The 22,928-nt window shown below is 39.3% G+C and overlaps 1 protein-coding gene across 1 annotated transcript in view; it reads right to left on the bottom strand.

The window, feature by feature from the left end:
• Positions 1–22,928, bottom strand: part of ADAMTSL3 (ADAMTS like 3) — a 168,690-nt gene that overhangs the window by 65,869 nt on the left and 79,893 nt on the right. The window contains exons 5-6 of the mRNA XM_066558695.1: positions 20,102–20,338; positions 6,916–7,042 (exon numbers count right to left, since the gene is read on the bottom strand). Of these exons, the coding sequence (XP_066414792.1) occupies positions 6,916–7,042; positions 20,102–20,338 (364 nt within the window). The remainder of the gene's footprint in view (positions 1–6,915; positions 7,043–20,101; positions 20,339–22,928) is intronic.

The following is a 22,928-nucleotide window of genomic DNA, read 5'->3' as shown; positions in this document are numbered from 1 at the left end:
GGACAGTATTTGAGAGAAAGCAGGTTTGAGGGGCCCATCTGTGCTTACTTGGTTGGGAATTGAATCCCATCTTGATAACAATCAAGGTCAGTCACAGCACAAAACCTCCAACAAAGGTCAGATGATGACCAGTTCAGAATGCATGACCTGCCGCTCTGAAGTGGAACCGAGGGCAGCCCGTGCTGCAGGGACACGGCCTGGCTTTGCAGATGTGCACAGATGTGCAGCGCTGCTCCTCTGCAGAACAACAGGGTCGATCTGCTGAGCTTCCTGCACCTCCCCACAGGCAGCTCAGCTGGCCCCGGCAGACCCTGCAGATCCCTTTCCAGGATGCCTCACATTCCTTTAGCAGTACTACAGACATTCCACCCTCACCCAAGCACTCTCTGATATGGTCCAAAAGTCTCATGGGGGTGCTAAATTTGGTGTTTCTCTGCAGCAGAGACAATATTAGCAGAAAGTGTTTTATTTGCATTAGGGATGACTGAGCTCACCGCCGCAGCAGCAGGCAACCTCTGCAGCCCACAGACCTGTCAAGAAGTCTGACAGCAGGAGATTTTTGTAACCTGACTGAGATAACCATGGCCTAGGGCAGTCTTTCCTTGAGGTGAAGTAAATTACAGGAAAAAATAAATGTGAGATTTTTTGGACTTCTGAACAGAGATGAGGGTTTGGAAGAAATGGGACAGAACTGACCATAAAGGTCAGTTCTTTGTCCTAAGGACATCTTTGAAACAATAGTTAAGGTTGTCCAGGTCTGGCTCCTAAAAAATTATATATTCCAAAGGTCTCTGGTTCTCAGTTGAATGTAATTCATATTCTTAAAGAAACACAAGGCTCTGTAAACCCATTTAAAATGGTTATGCTGTACATTTCCCATTAAATCAGTAGGGTCCACACTGCTAAAAGCAGTGAACTCTTACAAAAACATAAGGGGAAATTGCTACCCTGAAATCCATACCGAGAATTTTTGATTAAATTTTTTTTTCCCCTTACAGTATTTCTTTGAAAGTTAATTGCTGACCTTTGTCTACAGATGAAAACAAATTAGCCCAAATCATCTGGAACATGCAGAAACAACCAGACTCTAACATATGAGGTCAGATTAAGGCTCACCTTAAAAACTGAGAAGCAGGTGAGAGATATTGTCTCTCTATTCTAACACTGCTTTCAGGACAGGGATTCCCAGCAGCACATGGAGTCATCTCCCTCCACTCTCACCCAGAGAATCTCTCAGCAAATGTGTGCACACAACACACCACTTGCTGATTAAGCTCCCGGATTACTTTTACTTTAGATGTCAAGGTTTGATCCTGTTTCTATGGTGTTAATGTGGATTTAGATTTTGGATCTCAATGAGAGCAAGATCAGACTCCCTGCTATGGTAAGACTGGGAGCTAATCCCCAGGATCAAAATAAAGGAGCCACATTCCTAAACTCAATCCAATTCAGCAGGTTTTATTTATTTTTCCATGTGGGCCATGGTGGACCCATTTACTGTTTCACATATGGGCCAGTTGGGATTTTTCCCTCTCTCCTCTTATAGCAGGCCAGAGGTTTATTCCAGGTCTATAAAATGTGTTTCTTTCTATATATTTGCTCAGAACTTATTTGCTGGCTCCCTGGTTCTGATCGAAGGCCTTTGTGCTCTCAAAATACAAACAGTAATCCAGGAACAACTACAGCACACAGGAACTAAAAATCTCAGAATATTTGGAACCTTATTGCAGTGGCTTCCCTCATCCACTCTGGCATCAGGCATAATTCCAGAAGGCATTTCTGTTGGGCTTTGTGCTGACCTGCCTAATGAAAGCAAACCCAAATACATGCACTGGAGAAAACATAAAAGACATGCAGCAAAAAGCCTCTCAAGAGAATGGATCTTAAGGAAATGCAGTACAAAATGAGTAATGAAATAGCCGATGTTCTTACTGGGAAATTTCTTCAAGACAAAAGGGACCATGAAGGTACAGAAGGAGGCTTCATACTATCTGTAACAGCCTCAAGTAAACCAATCAAAGTAAAGGGATGTCCAGACTGAACCAGTTGGTGCTGAAGACCCAGAATCCATACTGCAAAACAGCAGGTGCCTCGTTGGGACTAATTCTAGTCTGATTCCATGGACTAGATATCCTATAGCTGCTGGAGAGCATCAGGTGCTTTTCTGGGACACATCTTCTGGTTTAGCTTCATCCAGAAAATTCCAGTTTATGCTCTCCAAGACCACTCTGTGATGTGAACTGATGAACAGTATGTTAGGGCCATGGCAAAATTTGCTTCAAAAAATGTGCTCCTTATCCATACTGAACACTAATGCATTGGCATCCTCTCCCTCCCCACACACAGTTTTTCTGCCAGACTAGTCCCAATTCCCTCTTCTGGCTGTACAGATAGTTGATTTTTCCCCTTCCTCTCCAAGTGTTTTTGACTCCATCTCCCACCCAGATTCCTTATCTAATCTCAGTCTTCTCTTCCTCTTTCCTTGACTCAGTGTGTCTGTACAGCCAGTACCACAACCTCCATCCACCTTCTCACATCTGCCTTTCCTTCACTGCATGAACTGATGGCAAATTTTCCTGTTCAGCTCATCTCATCTTTCCCTCTTCTCATGGGATCTCGTAATTCCCTGTCATAAGTCTGAAGCTCAGGAGATTGGAAGCTCTCCACAAAATCTCTTCTGAATGCCTGAATGTGAGGTAGGAGGCATCACAGAGTTCATCCTGTGGCACCTGGTCCACACTGCAGTAAAGCAGAAAGCAAGAGCAACCTCAAGGAAAAAATTTAATAGCTTCTTTCTGGAAGAGCAACACGTTAATGTATTCTAAGGAGGCTACACACATGCAATCTCTTTGCAGTCAGGACTTGTAACAAGCTAGAGAACACTTAAAAGGATAAGTTTTCAGAAATTTCAGCCGTTAACATCCAAGAAGATTCCACTGAAACTGAAGGAAAAGGTTGGGGATTTTTGTAAAGGTTGTAGTAAAATATGTGTTGATGTTCACAGACATTGCAAAAGACTTATCCATGACCAGAAGATCATTGCCTGCCAAATTTCAAATCCCTGATCTGTGATCAAGTCCAACAATGGGGGGATTTTAAGACATATTAAATAAAAGGTTTCAAGAATGTTTTGACAGTGGGAAACAACATGTTTTTCTCTTCTGTGTCCTTGGAATATGCTGAGCTGTTTTGGCTGAATTTTCTCCAAAACACATAGCACCTGGCATGAGAAGTTACTGACACAACTGTCTAATTTTGGAAAATAACCCTTCATATAAAATGAAGTATCAGGGAACCTTGACAATTGGGGTTGCTAACTCCATGTATATTTATTTCAAAGAGGGAAAAATAACGTGAGGCAAGAAGTTGTCACAAAGTTGAGCTGGCTGATGACACAGAAGAGGGAGCTGTGCCAAAGGCCTCCTTTAGATAAATGACCAAAGTGAAATTAGGTTTTTGGTTAAGCATGCTTGGGGATGATGGCATACATCATGTGAGAAGAAGTGACCAATGGTATATTACACAAGTGCCATAGGAAATAAAGCACATGGCAAAAAGGAAATTCAAGCAGTTACAAAGCCATCACCAGTGAAAGCTTTTATAAGATCTTCAGCAAAACATTAAGAAAGGCAAAACTTGCAAGTATCTTGCAGTTTGGGAATCAAATAAAACCAGACTGGGACAAGTCCATGCCTTCAACTTCATCACCCACTGAACCAGAATCTGGTCTTCTTTGTTGGTATCAGAACCAGAACATTTTTCTACCATTTCTGGCCAACAATGGTGCAGAAAGGAGATATGAGGGCCCAATCCTACAATTTTTCCACGTGCACAAAGAGCAGTAGAGTTAATGGGAGTTCCATGCATTTAGTACTAGAAACTTCAGGCCCATGATACCTCATTTCCCAGAGGGATGGTACATTTTACAACCTATTACACTTTTTGTTTGAATATCGTTAGTCAAACCTTTAATCATTTTACCAGAATGTTAGAATCTGGCTTGCTGACAGAAGTTTAACTTACTTTGTCTTTCAAAGGCAATTAAGTGTTAGTGGAAAAAATAAACTTTTGAAATAATTGTTCCTTTCATATTTGCAAAACAGTAAGCTCCCTTTCACTGCTGTTTAACTTTCTGATCAAAGACATTAAATTAATGTAAAAACAAATAAAAAAGATAATAAAACAAAATTAGTCCTTCATGAGAAATCATTTGCTATCAATGCCTAAATTACTTTGTTTTAAATAAAGGGCTAAGATAACCAAGCACTTTATTTTCCCTTATGCCTCTTTTTTATACTAAAATCTTTGGCTCTTGCTTTCTTTCCAGTTTTTTAATTTGCTTCATTGAACAGTAAAATTTACATCCTGCTCACAGCCGTAAGCTCCCTCCTAAATACATTTCTGTCATGTGTCGATATTTTCTCAACACTAGTTCTGAAAGCTTCCAAATGACTCTTTGGAAGATAATGTGCCTCCCTCCACTGACATTTTACCACAAAGAAAGGATGGCTTTATTTCCCCATTTCATTCACACACAGGATGATTATATGGAACTCATTTCATAGTGCTGAACAACTTGACCCAAAATATATTTTGGCACCATCACAATAACCAAGAAAAACATCAAGTTCTGAATTTAGTATCATGTGGACTGTTTTGCTTATGCCAGTGGTAATTCATTCATATCATCCAGCCTACTGCAGTGCAAGATAAACCCAAAACTTGGCAAAACTGACATCTTTCCTCAGAATAGTCTTTCTTGGTCTTTAATTTTAAAGGACTCTTAAGGAGACACTGAGTTATAACAGAGGAAGCAATGAGCCATAGGCATTCTTCAGAATTTTCAAGGCAATGGGAGACCTTCCACCAAGTGATGTCAGCTCTAGTCAGCTCTTACCTGAGCCAGAACACCACAAGTGAAATTAATATTTTCTGTCATAAAATGACAGTTTCAAAACCAGATCCCTTTTACCACTTTGTTTTTACTGTACTTCCATCCCAAGCGGCAATTGAATGTGAAACTTTTTATTTCACTTATCATGAGCTATCCAATCAGAGTCACCAATCCAAAAAGTTTATTTGGGCAGCCTTAGAACTAGCTATGGTGTTTCCAGGCATCATCCTTCTCCAGGAGAATCTCTGGTGCTGTAAAGCTGGAATAAACAACACAAATCCCTTCAGTTCCAGCTGACCTTCCCATCAGAAAGGGAAAGAGCTATTTTGTGCATATATATCCCTATATATCTGTATCTATCTATAGACACAACACAAATATAACCTGGAGACACTACAAAAGTATTTGCTTTACAAATGCTTGATCTATGCTGACTGACCAGAAGTTCTGAGTCTTTGATATGGCAAAAGAATAAAAAGTGGCCCCCATGAAAATTCTTTTTCAGCTCACTGTAAGCATTTTCTCACTCTTTCATGATGAAAAATTTTATAAATTACTGAACTACACTCTTCCATCAATAAAAAACACCTTTAGTCAAAGCAAGGCACAGGCTAACACTGATAGACCATCTAATATGTAAAAAAGGCTCTTTGGCTTGTGGAAAATTATCCTGTGACTTTAAAAGTCACTGCCATACAACCAGTCACTTTTTAAATTAGATTATCTTTGCTATACATATATATTGAATTACAGTAATTATGCTCCTGCACAGAGGTGCCCAACACCCTTGCAGGACAGTCCAAGACGCCCCACTGCAAAGCAATGAGCATTGAGATAACAAATAAACTACTCCAATTTACATCCAAACTGAAGCATACTGCAAACAGGGGCATTTAAAAACCCATGGGAATAGCTATATATACTGCAATAAGATTTTAGCAGGATTCCATAGACAAAGCTCTTTCAAAATCTTTGCAGGCTGAAATGCAACAGTATTAAAATATAGGCAGCTGTCAGAGGCAGGGGCTTCATCCATTAAAAAGAAAACCTGGTTACATTTGATCTTTAAACACTGGTTTTAAGAGCACCCTTCTATCTAGTGACTTTGCAGGAAGGTAATTAACCCTAAAGGCCCCATCTCCATGTGACAATTACACAATATGAGTACAGAAAAAGAAAAAATTATGTGAGGCAACTATTCATATGATAAACACATGGTTCATGTGCTGTGAGATCCCAGGGAGCATCATCTGTGAGGGTGGAGAGCACCAATGTCAGAGGGGAGTCTTTGGAAAAATTTGCCTGCATATCAAAATAGCCAGACTCTTCAGACTCCAGCAAAGGGTCTAATTCCAGTACCCTTCCTCTTTTATATTTTATATTTTCAATATTACTGAGACCTACAGAGTTCCTGCCAGTAAGATGCTCATTATTTTGAGAAAGAATGGTGGAATTTGAGCCAAACACACAAAAAAGGAGATGGAAGTATTAGTCCCTTTCACTTTGTGCTTTTTGTACCATACAAGTTGTAACTTGTCCCTGAAGTTCAACTGTCATCGGACATCACAAAATACCTCACAAACAAATAAAAAAAAATTAAAAAAAAAAAATCAAAGTTAATTTGAAAACCAGGTACTTAGAAGCACAGGCCACTATTTCCATAAAACCATCTATAAGATGTTTCCATGGATTAATAACAGTGCTGCAGCATCACATATACTGCAACATGAGGATACCCTCTAAAATAAGATGTGCATCTTGATGGTTATTCCTGATAGAATGAATTGAGTAGCTCTATTAAAAAAAAAAATGCATATCTCAAATTCTTTCCTAGCTGTACCCTAATGTGTGGTATCCCTCGCGGAATTTCAGTAGACTAATCTAGCACAGACTTCAGAATAAGTAGCTTTGTAAAACTGCAAACAAGTATCTGGCTAAAAGGTCACTGCAATATGCATGCTAACACAGAAGAAGAAAACACAGTCAAGGATAAATCAGCATAGGATCAATTTGCAACCTACTTTTTTCTGGTGAGACATGTGCCTTAGCTTGTCCCCTCACAAGCCTGCATGTTGAGCCATCTCCTGCACAGATTCCACAGTTGTCTTCCTTGGCATTGCTCCCGAGTTGTCGATCACAGCCCACTGCCTGCCAACATCAACACCACAGTCAGAAGGAGGGCAAAGCTGTAGTAGACATGCTCAGGTTTCTGGAATTTTATTTATTATGTTATCCTTTTGATTTTATGAGTTGGCCTCATTCTATCAAAGCATATCTTGCCATTTAGGATTTTAAAAGCATGCTGTCATTTCCATGATTTTAATGATGAACCACAACAACTGATATATGAAGCTATTCAAGCATAGGAAATACATTAATCCATTTCCCACTACTTATGTGAATGAATACTATTGAGCATTATTCTTTCCAAGACAAAGCATAGCTATGTTATTTACAATTTGGTTTTCATCACCTGTTTAATTATGTCTGAGAAAGGATAAATGCAATTGAATAATCCAAGTTAAAAAATTTAAAGGGCACTCAGCCCTCAGCTTCATAGAGAGGGAGTTGAGGGCAGGCCTAACATTCTAGTGTCTTGGCCATCCAGAATTTAACTGGCACTTGTGTAGATGTATTTGCCATTTACATCAATGTCAATTACATACACATTTGTTAACCAGCTTTTAAAAAACTTGGACGATTCACTTCTCACCTTTGGATTTTTTCTGGTTTATGAATATAAGACCCATTCTATAAAATTTTCCAAAGATTATTATAAAAACACCCAAACTTAAACACTGCCAAAAATTCAAAAAGCAATTTTAAAAAACCCTGTCAACTGAAAACCCTCCAAATTATAATGAAAACATTTTTCCAGGTTTTTCTTTTTCTGCATATCAGTCAACTCCACAAGAAAGATGGGAGTGAAAATGGAAAGACAAAGAATAGACAAAAATTGACTAAAAGCAGCTTCCTGATGAATGGAAGATAAATATTTGGCCTCACCTATCTTACTCTTTACCATTCCATAAAAGAATCTTTCAGGGAGTACCAAGTGCTGAACAATGTGGTAAAAAGCTGATCTCCAGCTTCAAGTTTTCTCAAGTCAGCCTACCTGGCTCTTACATTCACATACCCCTGAGAAGGGCAGCTAATTTGTCATGGGTGTGTATATATTTAACAAAAATCCAAACTGACAAACGGATAGAAAGCGCTCTGGAAACTCAGAGTTAAAAGCAGTGCTAGAATTCTGAAACTGGCCAGCACACGCCTCTTCCTATATAAAAATGCTTGGAAGGGGCAGCTCAGCTGCCAAGATCCTGCATCTGTGCTGTGCCAGAACTGACACATGATCCCCTTGGAGAGGTGAGGATCCAGTCCACACGTAAGAGGCAGGGCTGGGCCTTCTAGTCTGAGTCAACACACACACACACAGACACACAAATCACACACATCCACTGCCAAACACGGAGAAATGCAATCTCAAAGTTTCACATGTCTGTGGAAAAGAAAACAAAGCAGCCCCACCTCCCCCTTCAGCCCCTTTCCCTTATTTTCCCAATTCCTTACAGCCTGAATTCCCTTTAGAGGAGGGCATTAATGGGGACAGTTTACAGTCCTTTACTTGAGAGACCTGCAGGGAAGGCATCTCCTCCCTAAGGGCTTCAGATTTTCCAGAGAAACCTACATTAGCAGCAGGAAATTATTTTATTCCTGCAATTGAAGGGGACCTTAATTCTAGCCCAGCAAGGAATTAATTTTAAAAATAAATAAGCCACTTAACACTAAATCATTTTGCTTTTAACAAAAACTTAGTTGTAAAAATAAAGCAAATGTACACGCATGTGAACTCAGACCATCTCAGAACAGGTGCTTATTTACCACACAGGAGGCACGTGGCAACACTGTACTGTAATTTAGGCATGGATTACAGATTAAAGGATCTGCACTTGAAGTTGTCTTTAGCATTAGCTCTGGGCTCATTATTGACACCCAGAAAAACATAGGAAGGTTGTAAACAAATGACTATAAACAAGTCTATCTTCACACTTTATAAACAATTAACGTTGAGAAATGAATGAAAACATCATTTAAGAAACAGAAACTGACTGGGCCACTCTGTGAATCAGAAAGCAGATGAAATTTTATGAGATATAATAATAATGTGCTCAACAGACACATTTACCTCAACATTGACAACTCTTTCAGTTCCCAGCTCCACAACAGAATTTCTTTTCTGAACCTTGAAAATTCCTGTGCTTTTCCATTCCAATCCATAGAAGAGATCTGACTGCAGACCCCCAGCTGACAGAGATGTTGCATGAATTAATCTCCTAAATATTGTGAAGCATGCAGATGGTGCAGTGATGGAGACCATACCAGTGGCTGAGAGAGTCTATATTTCTCTTTGGAAGACTTTTAAAGTTATTACTGTTCTCCACTGATCCTCCTGCCCTTATTCACATAAAGACACTACTAGACCATGGAGGTAAGTTGTATCACTGCAAGTTAATCTCTCCACATATATCTCTAATACATCTCTGTTTCTATATATTAAACAGTTTATTCACTCATCAATTCATTTCAAAGGAAAAAATAAGCTGCACATTGCAACACCCTGTGTGGAAAAGTGCTATTTTTCTTAGTTTAGCTCTTGTATATTTGCAGGCTACAGATGCTGCAGGTCTTTAGTGGGAGGAGGGCACTGAGCAAGCAGAGCAGGAGCAGCCCATTAGAGCCCAACATGACAATAACAAACATCCAGCCTGGGCTCTTCCACACAGCCCCTGTGAAAACAAACTCCCACTGGGTGTAACAAAAATCACACAACTGTGCAAACACAAGGCATTATTGTGTCCTACACAGAATGTACAAAAAGATAATCAGCACATAGCAGCATGCTTTGGAGGGCTGTTTCATTTGTATTATTGCTTATTTTTTAATAATACAGAAATGCCACAGAAATAAAACAGGAGTGCTAGCTGCAAGGGACTTGGATGTGGGAAAAGGTTTACAGCTCCCCTGACAGCAAAGGTGCTGTGTTCAGCTAGATGCATTCACCCTCTGCAGATTTCCTTCCCAGATCATGTTTGCATCAGCTGTTACAAATATGAATATCAAGCAATGGTATCTGGGAACACAATTTAGAAAACAACTCAAATTATAATCACAATTTCGAATTGAAGTGAGCATAGAATCCCAGATTTTGTTTAACATGAAGGACCCAAAAATGTCACAGGTTTTTAAGTGACAAGCCACAAATTTAGAGTTAATTCAAGAAGGAATCTTAATGAGTGAACACTGGGATGGGACATATTTCAAACATCAGAGTCTAGAGCCAGCCTTTTTTATCTGTTTGCAAACCCTTGATCAGGTATGTCTCACATGAGCTGAACAGCCATAGATCTCCAGAAGAGGAAGCTGTAAGGTATAGCCTTGGAAACAGGTCCTCAAAATCATATGGCACTGTGACACAAAATATTATGAATTTAAGGTATTCATATTTTAGCTAACAACTACTGAAGGGAAAAAAAAAGTGTTTGATGAAACATTTTGAAGACAGTAAATTTGGTTATTTGCAAATAAAGCTGCAACAAGGACAAGAAAATGATAAATGGCAGCAGCCTTTGTCCACCTCAGCCAAAGAGGCTGATGATTTTCACAATTAAGGCATTTTTTGGGATTAATTTGCCCCACATTGCTTGCTGTTTACAGAGCAAAGGGATCAGCTGTAAATATTACAGGCAGACTGGGAAAACATCTGCAGGCTTTTAGGGCATAGTCAGAAATAATATTAGGTGATTTTAACATAGGCTGAATAAATGAAACAAGTGATAACACAAACTGTGTAATGGAAGGGTGGGGACCCAGTGAATTTAAGAAATTTGTAATCATAAATATCATCATCCTAAAAAATGATACAGGGATACAGGTACTGTAACGACCAGGTTGTAATTGAGCTCCTCAGACAGCAGAGAGAGTATTCACCAATATGTAACAAAACAAAAAGCAAGTAGAAATTTAATATTAGAAGAGCATTGAGAAAATGAGCAGTTTGTGAATTTATAAAATTGTCCATGGTGGGGTACAAATGAATTTGGATATGGCAGGATTATTTTCAAAAACAGGCCTCCAATCCATTAATATTTTTGGACAGAACCTGAATAAGTTACTTTTCTGTTCTCACAAAGGGAAAAAAAAAAGAAATATGAAAAAGAGCTATATAGTTTACAGAATTATATATACTTTTCTCACAAGCAGCGCAGATAGAAAGCATCTGGTTAAGCAGTGAACAAAACCACTCATCTGCTCCAACAAACCTTAGCATGGCAGTGCTGTTGTGAAAGACAATCCTGAAGGGTGTTAAATACTTTGGAGCATGCTTAGAATAGTTCATGTAGGTTCAGAAAGGCAAAGGAAGAGCAAAAGGTCAGGGTATAAAATACAGCAATATGGATGAAAGAGAAGAATGAAATCACTGCTGATATGTTAAACGTGACTATGGAACATTAAAAATATTTTTGCAAATGTGAATCCAAAAATCACTCAGAAGCTCATGTAAAGCTGTTTCTTTAGGTCTTATTCAATTAGTAGTGTTTCAGCTGAGGAATTGGACTTAAACAAAGAAATTAATGTAGCATGTTAATTTTGATTTGTGAAGGTCCAAGAATAATCTGTTAAATTCAAAAGGCTTCCTTTGTTAAGATGTTTATAATTAAGTATGATAAGAAAATTGAAAGGACTGCAAGATGACAGAATTTTAACTGAAATTCCAATATGGTAAAAAAGCACCATAGTGAAGAACAAGGCAAACCCCACCCACACCCTCCCTCCATCCTTTCAGAGACTTCTCTTAATAAGTAAAAATACAAACAGGACTAGAATTGCCAGTGCAGAATCTGATACAGAATTGAGTTTCAAAATTTCAACACTTGTTTGTTGTACCATTGCTTCAGCCATCCTAAATTCAATTTCAATTATTCAAGTTTTCTGGAATGCCAATGACTCAAGATTATATACTTCAAATAAATAAACTGAAGATAAACCTACACTTTATAAAATAAAAATATTCATTTTTAGAATGAATGAATATTAGAGATGAGTAAAACCAGACATCTCTGTATAACAAGCATCATGCAAGTGTTAAGTGTCAATATTAGTATCAAAAGCATGAAATCATATCCAGCAATATAGATAATTATATATAAATAATATTTCTCCTTCAAAGTGAGCTTTCCCCCTTCTAGGGTCCTCTGGAGCCAAAGATCCAGGTATAGCCAGAAAAAACAAATATTCTGAGTTCTTCTAATAGAAGCAGCCACAAAAAAATAAATCACTGCTATTTTTATTTGTGACAGATACATAAATTCTATGAAACATTAAAACTGAAGCTGTGCTAGTGCAATTATTTTTCTATCTACCATGTCTTAGACTAAGCTCTTTAGCAGACGTGCCATTTAAATATTCAGCAATGTATTTGTTAAATACTGTATAATTTCCTATTTTGACTAAGAAATTCAATATTGATACAGATTCTCATTTATCAGTGATTCCATTAGAATTATTAGGTAAGCTTCTGTTTTGCAGTGTTCTGTGTTTGCTTGAGGGACTGGCAGCTCAGTGTCAGGGAGTAATGCTCTTTATTAATGTGATTTGGTTTAACAAAATGAAAACAGAAACTCAATTCAACTTTATCTCAATAGGACACGATTACCATCCCTCTACAGCTGCTGAGAAAACCCCCCAGCTGTCAGGAAAGCCCAGCTGAAGGCTGCTCTGGGTACATTTCTATTCATGTGCTTCCAGTGGCATGGCTGTTTCAAAGGATGCACAGAATGTGTACTCCAGGAACAACCTGTAAGTGGAATTTCAACTCAAACATACAGATGGCATTTACTGAAATTCAGCTGAAGCAGAAAACCCAGCAAATCACTTATGGGGAAGTGCCCAAAGTGCTTTAAAATGTCAGAGGTGCTGTACTTCTGCTGAGCAAGGAAGTGAAGTGCAGAATGCACAAATGGAGACGATAATTCTACTTCTCACAAGAATGTGATAGAGCTGCTGCACAGGAGAGCCTTCTCTTCAAGGGCTGAACAGTCTGTAATTATCTCAGTACATGTTGTCCAGTGGTTTTTATTTTAAAATTGGCCAGCAGCAGATCTGAAGGGTGGCAAAGGCTTTGTGTCCCTGGTGCAAGGGCCTTCCACTGCCTTTAAAATTTGCCAGGATTTGTAAAATACAGTGTGAAAATAAACTATTACACCAAGCAAATCCAACTTAGTGATCTGACTGCCCAGCCATCAGGACAGCAGTATTTGGACTTCTATAAAGCAAATTATTTATTTATTTCAGGCTTACAAGAGATGAGGACTGAGATAAAAATTGAATAAGAACATCTACATACTTCTAAAGGTTAACAGCATTGCCCAAAATACAAGATAACCTCCAAATTACTTCTGACAAAAATGCATTTTCCAAGTTTTTTATTTGACTAAGAAAGGACATGTTTTATTTCAGCATTTACTAGTAAAGGAAGAAAACAGTGAAAAACCCTTACATGCTCAAAAAGACAAATCTCTACTGCAGTTTATTAAAATCACTCAGTAGGGAAAATTAAAGTCCTCTGGGTCTTGCTCAGAGAAAAGGGATTTCTATTTCCAGAAACATAGACACTCAGAAAATCCCAAACTCAGAGAAATTAAGGTTGTGTTTCATGGCACAGTTGCATGTGCTATGACAGTACAGAGATCTCATTGCATCCATGTCAGATATTTGCTGCATTTTCCCTTGCTCTACTTGTCTGAGCACAGAATCCAGCACAGGCAGATGTCAGGACTGACTGCATGCACACAACAAATAACTAATTTTAAATATGGCTATGGGAATTGATTGTAATAAAAATGAATTAAAAAACTGTCATGTGAAAATCCTTCTCTCCCTTGGTCAATATTTTCCATGTCTCTTTGCCCTGCTGTAAAACCTTGCTGTCATTCAAAGCCCATCTATTCATGGACTTTGCAATCTCTGCTCTCATCCTTCACTTCATGATAGCTTCAGCTTGCACTTTATTCCTACACAGATAAAATGTGTCCCCAGAGAGAACATAAAGAAAAAAGCTCCCACTGTCTCTTTCCCATGCTCATCACCCACAAGTAATTGATTCTGACAAGGAGAGGGAGAGATACCAGAACATCCCTCCAATTAAGCAACTTACTTCTTTTTTTTTTTTTAATTTACTTTAAAAGTAGTGTGGAATCTTAGCTTTCAAGCAGGGCTTTCAAGCCCTAGTTTATCCTCACTGAGGATTTATCTTGGTCTAAATTCTGATGACTTTATCTGAGTCATGATTTTCTTCTCACATGGTCCGGTCTCAGAGGTCTTCAGTGATGTCTGAGCTAACAAAGGCCTGATTGTGGCACGGGTTCCCACATCTCTGGAATCAAACCAGCCCAGGACAGTAGCAGCCCAGACAAGCTGACACAGGCTTCAGCATGTGCTAATTAACAGAATACAGCCCCTCCAGGCTCAGGACAGCAGGGAACTCCCCAGCCCATCTCCCCACAGCCCATGAAGCTGCAGTCCCAGCTGCCAAGGTGAGTGGGCAGCAGCCGTGCTGGGAGGAGGAAAACTTCCTCTGATTGAGGATTTTCAGTTCCTCAAAGGTAAGAAATCAGGCAGCAAAGGCAAAGTGTGTCAAAATGCAAACCTCAGAATGGAGGTGCAAAATAAGTCAGAATGATGGGCACAAGGAGACGCTCCATGATGTTCAAATTCCCGAGCCATCCATACAGAGGAAAAGAATGTAAAGCAATAAAAAAAAACCCAGAAAATAAAAAAATACAGTGCATAAAATTCACTGCATACTAAAGGGCTCCTAAAAAGACTTTCCACATATTTCTGCTGACATTTTATATCTGAAGGCAAGAGGCTAAAGAGTGTTCCACAACTCTGTAAATCCACTTCCATCAAATAAAACAAAGTGCTTCCAAAACCTTTAACTCTTACTACAGGACCTGTCACATGCTAGAGGAGCTGAGAGATTATAGGACCACCCAGCAGGAGCAAGTACCCTTTCCCACATGGTCTCCATATAAAAAAACACACATACACACAGCCAGAGGATAGGACACAAACTCCCAGTGAGCTTCTTGTTTGTGAGAATACTTTCAAAAAAGAAATCAGTATATGAAATCAAATGACTTTGCTCCTTTTCTGACTGGGTTCAGCCAAATCTGCCTTGCTTGGTGAAGTTAGTCCTGGGGGATTTGAAGGTTACTAAGGCTCTACTTCAAGATGACACCCAAATCATGAGTTTTTCTGCTATCACAGCTCATATGATTTAGGTCCTTGCTAGGCTGGGAAGTAAAGTCACACTTGCACTCAGCTCACTAAAACAAAACAAAACTTGGCAGTGAATCACTTATGACCAAAGAGGTATAGATAAGACACTGGAGATCAGAAAAAACCCACTACTCATCTGACAAGAAAGGATAAACTTCCACAGTAAGAAATCCCTATGGAGAGCATTCTCCATAAGAAACAGTAGGAGCAAGAATAAGATAAGACCTGAAAAGAAACACCAGTTTCTAGCAGGAGTGGGAAACTGCAAAAGAAAAACAAGTGATCCCAAAAACCTCTTCAGTGCCTGAGAGAATCCCATTATTACCTGCAGTGTCTGAGAACATTCTGGCATTATTAGTTATTTATAAAAGCCCACCACTGAGTTACCAACAATGTGATCACAAGGGAGCTACTACACCAAGGTGGGCAGAGATATTCAAAGGGGCAGGAGCAGCCTTTGAAGGGTGGTTCCATGATCTGCTGGGCTGGGCAGTGCCGAGAGCTTCCACAGATGAGAAACCAGCCCCCTGAGGCTAGGGAGGGTGACACTGACAGGTCACCAGGATGTAGCAGCCCCTGCTTAGCTCAGCCCCATCCTCCAGTGGGACTTCTGGAGAGCCACCAGCATCTCCCAGCTGAGCTGCAGCTGGAGCCCCCACTCCCAGTTTTATGACCCCTGCCACACATGTGCAGTCACATGAAGTTTTTCATATGCAGCTCTGAGAGCCAGAAAGCTTTGTTGGATCTCCCTGAGTTACTGCCAGTCTTTCTGGGCAGGGTCCAGCCTGCCAGCTCTGGTACAGTAACACACAGACAGAGCACAGGCATCTACTCAGGGGTTCCTTCATGCTCCAAATTCACTTTACTCTGTGCATTTGCTAATTAGTGGTACCCAGGAAAGAATGCCAGGTTTAGTATAACAGCTGGCCTGACACAGAGTTACCTCCAAATCCATTCTTCCTATGAATCACTTAAAGGCTAAAAAGAAGAAAAAGGTAACACAGACTTTTTTTTGTAATTTTTAAATATTAAAAAAAAATCAAGAGTAAGTATTAATTTTGGGGAATAAAAGGTGCTTTTTTAACAGCTACTCAGGAATTAACTACTCAGACTAACATGTGTTAGAAACATGTCTGCAGTAACACAGGATGGAAAGGAAACCTTCCTTTCTGAGTCTCTGCACACCAAACCTCCTGTGCATCTTGGGCAGTCCTGAAACATATTTACAGGCAAAAAAATGTATCTGCAGGAACCAAAAGAGAAAGTACACAACACAAACAGTTTGAGAAAGCAACTCTCAGGATAAAAGGAGTCAAGATTCAGAAGAAATTAATAACCTGCTACAATTTTAAGTTTAAAACACAAACAGAGCTTATAAAAAAAAGAAGGGCAAGAGCCTTCCAAGAGCTTACAGAAACTGTTTTCAATGAAAACTCTGACAGATATTTACATCCAGCATAGAAGTGCTTTGGTGGTGAGTGATACCTACTTGCCATATGATGACATGTGACAGAGGAGAGCTGGCATGGCAGAAGTGGATGGTGCTCCCCTTGACATGTGGGATGTGTTCTGATGTCAGCTAAATTTATGCCATATGCTACAAGGCACAGTGTAGTGTCTGCCTTTTTTGGAACACAAACAACTTGCTGACACTAAATGGAAAGTTCACTGCAGGATTTACATCATCCTTGACCTAATTGTGACAGCCTAGGACAGAACTACTCAGGCTGCTCCTCAGGACTCCAGATTTTTTGGGTGATGTGTGTATTTGTTGTCCAAACATATTACTCCATATTAGGAAAATTATCACTGTAACCATTTCAGGTGCTGGCACAAGTAACACCCCATTCTGCATTCTGGTAGAAAAAAAGCAGGTCTGCACAAATTAAAAACAAAACCCAAGAAGAGGCAGGGCCCCAAAGTAGGCGGAGTAACTGGGTAAATGTTGCCCACATATGTGTCTGACATGCAGATGTTTTTAAATGTCTCCACCCACAGCCAGATGGGCACAGCAGGAACACATTATATGAAAAAATGTTTTGGGAGTTATGCAGAGACTAGAAAAAAATATCAGAAGTGTGAAAATCCTGGCAGTGAAGTTTTGACCTGTCCCATTTAACACAACAGGCCCAGATATTTGAGTTGATAACAGAAGCAGGACAGTAGCAAACTAAAACATGATCAAATGGTTTGACTGAGTTAAGCCTCACGACACCCCAAAATATCTTACTAATTTTCCCAATAAACCTTTCTCTGCTCCACCATCTTTAGATTTCACCTCCTGTAAAGTCTCACACCTCCTATTCAGAGTGCAGCTTTGTCACCTCACGGTTTTCTTGGCTAGAGCTTATTTAGCTTGATTTGCTTGATAAGGGAAGTGCAAAGGATCAGAAGTGAAGCTGGAGAAGAAGAATTCACCATCTTTGTAAATTCATAGGCTGCCAAGGTGAGAGCTTGAGCAAGAGGCAGAAATGGGGATGCAGCCCACCTTAGCAGGAGCCAGAACACAGACAAAAGTGAAATCATGCTGGGGAGGAGGGGAAGTTGAGTCAACTTCGAGACAATAAATGATCAAAACCAGCACCAGTCTCCTTTACAGAGAGTCTTTGGCGCTCCCAGGCACAGAAGTGAAGATCCCCTCATCAGCAGTGTGATGTGCTCATTTAGATGAGTTAGCTGTAAAAACACTTGCCAAGCAATTTGCTGGTTGTGCCAATTACATGTCAGAACCCACCAGACAGATCTCACAGCAACAATAGTGGGGAATCACGACTGTGCTGTCTCTCTTAAGAGCAGTTAACTCAATAACCGTGTTTTTTCTGGGAAAGATTAGGCATCAATTTGTTTTCTTTTTCTGCTCAAAGAGGAGTAGCACAAAGCTCTGTGTTGTTTTCTGAGGAAGATCCCACCTCCCACAGCCCCTTTCACAAGTAAGAAACTTTTTACTCTTCCCCCAAAAGAGGAAAAGATTATTTAAATGAATCATCATTAATTTAATTGAATTCTACTTCAGTTTTTAAGCCTCAATAAAATTATCCAACACTAAATTATCAAATACATACTTTAAAAAGCAAAAATGTTCAATTTGTGCAAAAACACCTCAGGAATAGCCAGTGACTTCAAGAAAATGAAGTTTAAAAAGCTAATTGTTTATGAGTATCAGCAATAAATTTTAAAAAATTGAATAAGTTACAGCACAGGACGCATTCTAAATATGTTTGTTCCAGGTTTTTTTCCTGAAGATGCTACCTCACACTGAAAAATATTTTTGGGAAATTTTAAGAAATAATGAAGGAAATAAGAATGGGAGACAGAGAAAAGAAATTGATTTTCCTCAACAGTGTAAGAGTTCCAGTTCCTGCTTCTGGAATGATTAATTTCTTCACCACTTCATTTATTCTAAAAATTGATTATTTACATTTCCAAGCATTTTACATCATATATACACACGAATACTACAAAATGCTAAGAAGAAACATTGAAAGCAGCCCTTTTAAATATACCTCCCAACTCTTCTTCACAAAATTGAATCCACTCTGCGCAAAGAGAATTTTATGCCACAAATGAGGGATGGAAGAAGGTGTTTGAAGTCGCTGTGGGAGACACTGACACCCCCACGGCCCTTGAAGAGCCCAGAGCTGCCTTAGATCCAGCCTGACACTGGGCTGCAATGGGCACAGACAGCAAAGGCTGCTGTAAATTCACCTCCTAGAATAAAAGCCTTTTATTGGGATAGGAAGCATCACTAAGAACATGGGCACAAGAAATACATTATTTGGCCTCCAGTAAATACATTATTGTACCTCCAGAGTTTCTGGAGGAATATCCTATTTCCAATAGAGGGTAACAAGCACTGCTGGACCCAGAGTGAAGCAGCACTGACAAATGGAGTCTCCCTGTGAGGAATTCTTGTGTTCCAGAGGCAGCAGATGCACCCTGTGTTGACACGACTGGCATCGGAACTGCAGCGTACACAGAAGTCACATAAAACCCACAGCAAGGTCCAGATCATATATTAATGCTGCTATGATCCATGCACCAGTCTTCTGCCAAATGTGTCAAATTTTCCTCTATAATAGAGCTGTTTTTCTCACTGGGCCACATCCTGCATTTTTGAGTCACACACATTTTAGACATTTAGCAGAGCAACAACCACTTGCAGAGAAAGAAAACTAATTGCAATAACATGTCCATTCTCTATAAACGGCTCTGTTCATAAAACAGGTTTGCAATATTGCTTTGTGAATGAGACGTGGGCAAGGCTAGCAAGCCTCAAATATTGTAACTCTAACAAACTGCATAAAGTCAATAGCATAACTAATAAATAATAAATATATAGAGAAATTCTATTGCCATTTAAAGACTCAAGCAATCAGTTCATGCAACCACAACATACAGTTCATGCAACCACAACATCCATACGACAAGACAGACCTACATACTCACACCTGCCATTATGGGCTGAATCCCATAAAATGTCCAATTTTCTCCTTAACAGAGATTATATGAGACTCAGAAAATGAATAAAATTAAATGGAGGGCTCTGCAATTTCATCACATCCACACAGATATACTACATTTTGGAAAGCTATAGCTACAATAACTAGGTTCATTAATTTTTACATGCATAAATAGAAGAGTGAATGAATTTTATTGATCTTTTATCTATATAGATAAATATCCATGGCCAAGGCAGTCAGGAAGTTCTGTGTCTTCCTGAAAAGGTATTTTATCTACGATCCATTCAACAGCACTTGCAGATACATCTAAACTGATAAATTGAATGAAAAACAATCCCAAAGCACCAACTGAAGGGCAAAGTGCCTATCAACAAAGACCCCATTTAGATTCACACCACAAACATACCTGGCAAATTCCACTGATGCACATATCCAAGGATTCAGTGTTGCAACGAGTGCCATCCAGCACTTTTGGGGCAAGCTCCACAACCAGGTTCTTCCCCAGAGCCTGACATTTCAGGGCACAAGGTGCAGCAGGATCATTGTACACAGGGATCCACTCGTACAAGTGGCCCTGGTATTTGACATCATTGTAAGCAGAACACTGCTGTGCTCTAAAGTCACCAACGTCTGAAGGGCAGTCCTGAAAACAAACCAAAATAATTTTTTTTAAAAAAACTAGGGAATACTTTGCATTTGCAGTAAAGTTATCTGATGAATAACACGGAAGCTCTTCAGGCAGGCTTGGTTCAAGAACTGATCTACTTTTACAAATATGCCACATTACAAAGTCTTACTGTGTGTATTAAAATAATTTATGTTGCTTAATCCATTGCTTGGAGTACAAGTACAGAATATCATGCATATTCCAGCAATAACAACATAACTCATATGAGAGGATAATTAAAAATGCTAATTTTTACAACATCAATTAAAGTCTGGTTCTATTGTAAGAATTGGCTTCTAACGGAATCTATATATTTCAAGTAACTACAAGGTGATGTCTGATATTTCTCTTTTCAGTAGCTTTTCCCACTAAAGGATTTCTGAGGCCTCTATTCTCATTCATCAATTCATATATCAGAGTAATGAAAGAGGTATCATGGCTACATATAAATAAAAAAATAAAATTTATCTAATTAATTGTTTGGTACTGCTTGAAAAAAGCACAAGATATAGGGGGAAACACCAGAACTTTCTGTGCTTAGTCCTTTATCTAATTACAAAGCACCTTCACCTCATGGAAGCAGTAAGGCTTATTTTTTTGGAATAATAAGTAAACTTCAAATAGGTAACAATTGATCCTGTATTTCCAGTTCTAATGAGACAGTTCCCTACCTTCTTCCATACAGTGCCTCAGTACACACAGCATAAAGACCAAATACGAGAAATGCTTGAAATAAAACATTCTAAAATATTTTTTCTACATAAAGCATTGCACACAAACAATGATGTTAGCATTAAACTATAGTGACAGGAATGGAGATGAATACTGATTGATTTGAAAATAACTTTGGTAAAGTACTGGCAAAGGAGTTACTGTGTCAAACAATTCCTCACTGCAGACTTCATTTGAAAGTATGTCCAGTGTCAAAGAGTCCATATGCCAGACTGAAAGGATATTCTTCCAAGAATTCCAACTGCACATATAAGCCAGATGTGGGGCTGATTTTAGTGAAGTTTTGTTTTCATTGGATGGAAGACTGAGAGATTGTGATGTGTCAGGCGAACTCATGGAACTTATTAGTAAGTATTAGTTAACAATACTGATCTCAAGCTTCAACCTTATCAGTGAGCTGAACCTTCCCTGAATAAAACTGACAAAATGGCAAGTGCATGATACAGGACTGGAGAGTAAAATATACAGAAAAAAGTTTTGAATTTCAGTCCAATGCCCACAGCAATATTGCACTCAGTTTGGGGTTTTTTCACCATGGCAAACAGTAGCCTAGAACTGTCTCTGAATTGGTTGTAATCTACATAAAATACCTGCTAAAAATCAGTATTCAATCTACTGACCAACACATGGCATTTTTGCAGCTGAGCACTGAGCAAATTTACTGAACTTTCCCAGCAAAACTTTTCAGCTCTGTCTAATGCTACACACTACAGAGAGAATAATTTAGAATGATACTAACACATTTTGTATTATTTTTAATCTGGGATAATGCTAGTTTGAGCCATATGTTTTGAAATTGTACAATGATGGAATAAGACACAGGGAGTATTTTACCTCTACAAAATCCTTCCACAGACAGCTTCTAGGAACATGGAGTAAATACTGTGAGAGGCCACACATATTTACTGCAGTGTCACTCCCCAGAAATTCCCCAAGTTTGCACTGGTGTAAATGAGAGCAGAATTTTGGCTCTGAATTATCTGTCACCTCTCATTTTCCACAACAGCAAGTCTAAAAAGCAGAGAGGACTTCAGAGTTCGTATGGATCCCATATGGTTCCCTCCCACCAATGCAAACAGAAGAGCAACTAAGGATCAAAAAACAAAAAGTGGACATTAAATTCAGGTAAAGTTAGAAGCAGTATTTGGGAGCAGAGTCACTCAGCCATGCACAGCTACATTTTCAGCACAAAGAATTAAAGAGTGCTCTGTAGAGCAGGCAGAGTGATGGCCTTCAGCTGAGCTCTGACAGGCTGCTGTTACAGTCCATTATCACTGGCTGTTGATGCGGTGCCAAGACACAAACAACCACAAAGTCAGGATGTCAAGCCCATGGTTACTGCATGTTTCTCATTGATTCAACACAATGCAGCTCCTTCCTTCCACTCCCTCCTGGCTGCTTCAGAGCAAGTGAATCCTCATCTCCCTATTCTCTTTTGGCATCTTCAAAGAGCCCAAAGTGATTCTGGCAGCTCGATTCCCATGCCAGCTCCACCTGCTTTACGGTTGAGCTCTGTGCAAAATCAGGAGCATAAAGGAGCATCACAGAGGGGTATCAAAGAGCTGAAATTATTATCATTTGCATTATATCAGAGTTTGGATGGCAACCAAGTCCAGATCCCAGTCTTCCAGGGAACAATAAATATTTGTGTAAAGAAAGGAGTTTAAAGAGAAACACAACTAAGCACAGAATTAATGCAATCAAGACAACGAGAGGACTTGAAAACATCAGTTTAATTCCATTAGAGTGGTTTGGAGAAGTGAAAGGGGGTTAAAAATAGTAAGGAAAAGGCAGGGCAAAGATGTGAATGGGAGGCAAGGGTGAACCATGTTCA

This window comes from Molothrus aeneus, chromosome 13 (genome assembly GCF_037042795.1).
Source record: "Molothrus aeneus isolate 106 chromosome 13, BPBGC_Maene_1.0, whole genome shotgun sequence".
Lineage (NCBI taxonomy): Eukaryota > Metazoa > Chordata > Aves > Passeriformes > Icteridae > Molothrus > Molothrus aeneus.
This window is presented reverse-complemented; position numbering and strand designations above follow the sequence as displayed.